Genomic DNA, 1,043 nt, shown 5'->3' on the forward strand with positions numbered 1-1,043 from the left:
TCTATAGTTAGTGTCCCTTTCAACATTATGTCCCATTCACCCTGAATTCACCCTATCGCATGTGCCTGCTTATGCCACCTGTCCCTCCGGGGCTTGCTGTTACAATACTGACCTCCAGCGAGCGCACCAAAGGACAGAGCTGAGCGCGTTCTCCTTGGTGCGCGTCTCCGCTGCTGTCAGTCTGTCCGTGCATTTGGACAGCAATGTGACCAAATTTAGCTTCGTTCAGTCGTTTTTAATTATAGGACCTGCGCGCCCTCAGCCAGACCAATCAAGATACATATTTTACTGATCACCCGTCCGCGACGAGGACGAAGTGTCAGCCGAAGTGAGATTGCAGATAAAGCTGATTCAACATTATATAGATACCCCCAATCTGCCACAACAGCCTACCGGTACCTACTCTGTTGTGAGGTAGGCTACAGCTATTCTCTCTAATGAATAGGCGTCTAATTAAAACTATTTTATTAAACTGCCGGTGGTTTAATCCCTCGTGTGTTTTTTCCTTTCTTTTTTTAAGCTCTGCCTCTCCCATTTCTGTTTTCTTGTCAGGGGCGGAGCGGGTCCCTGCTGCTTTTTTAATGTGAAAAACACGTGGTTGTTACAAACCTCCAGCAGGACACACGGCAGGGAGGCGGAGGTGGAGAGATGCGGGCGCAGTCGGGATGGGGGAGGACACGCTGAGGAGAGCGCCCGCTTTCTACCCATGGAAATGATATTACTGACCAGCCTAACATAATATGGAATATGGTCTTTGAAAATCAAAAAGACTTGGCAGGCAGATTGCACTCTGCTTTTTTATTTTTCTCCAAAGGAGGGACTTGCATGCAGACTGTGGAAGATGATAGGTGAGGAGAGGAGGGGGGAAAAAGACAATTCGATGTTGATTTATTCTTGTAGGCTAGTTGTATATGACAGTAACTTATTGCTGCTGTAAAGTCGTGATGTTTTTTTTTACAGATTTACATTTTTTAAACATCGCACATTGAGTAAGAGAAGGAAAATGGATTTCTTAAATAGCTCAGGCTTGGGGGATGAGATGG

At 45.9% G+C, this 1,043-nt stretch overlaps 1 protein-coding gene across 1 annotated transcript in view; it reads left to right on the plus strand.

Annotated features, from left to right (window-relative positions):
• Positions 1-1,003: 1,003 nt before the first annotated feature.
• adra2c (adrenoceptor alpha 2C) overlaps positions 1,004-1,043 on the plus strand; it is a gene marked incomplete at both ends in the record, with an annotated part of 1,332 nt that continues 1,292 nt past the window's right edge. Inside the window, one exon of the mRNA XM_083655791.1 lies at positions 1,004-1,043. This exon is cut by the window's right edge and continues 1,292 nt beyond it. Within this exon, the coding sequence (XP_083511917.1) occupies positions 1,004-1,043 (40 nt within the window).

This window comes from Poromitra crassiceps (genome assembly GCF_964638095.1).
Source record: "Poromitra crassiceps genome assembly, chromosome: 19".
NCBI lineage: Eukaryota > Metazoa > Chordata > Actinopteri > Beryciformes > Melamphaidae > Poromitra > Poromitra crassiceps.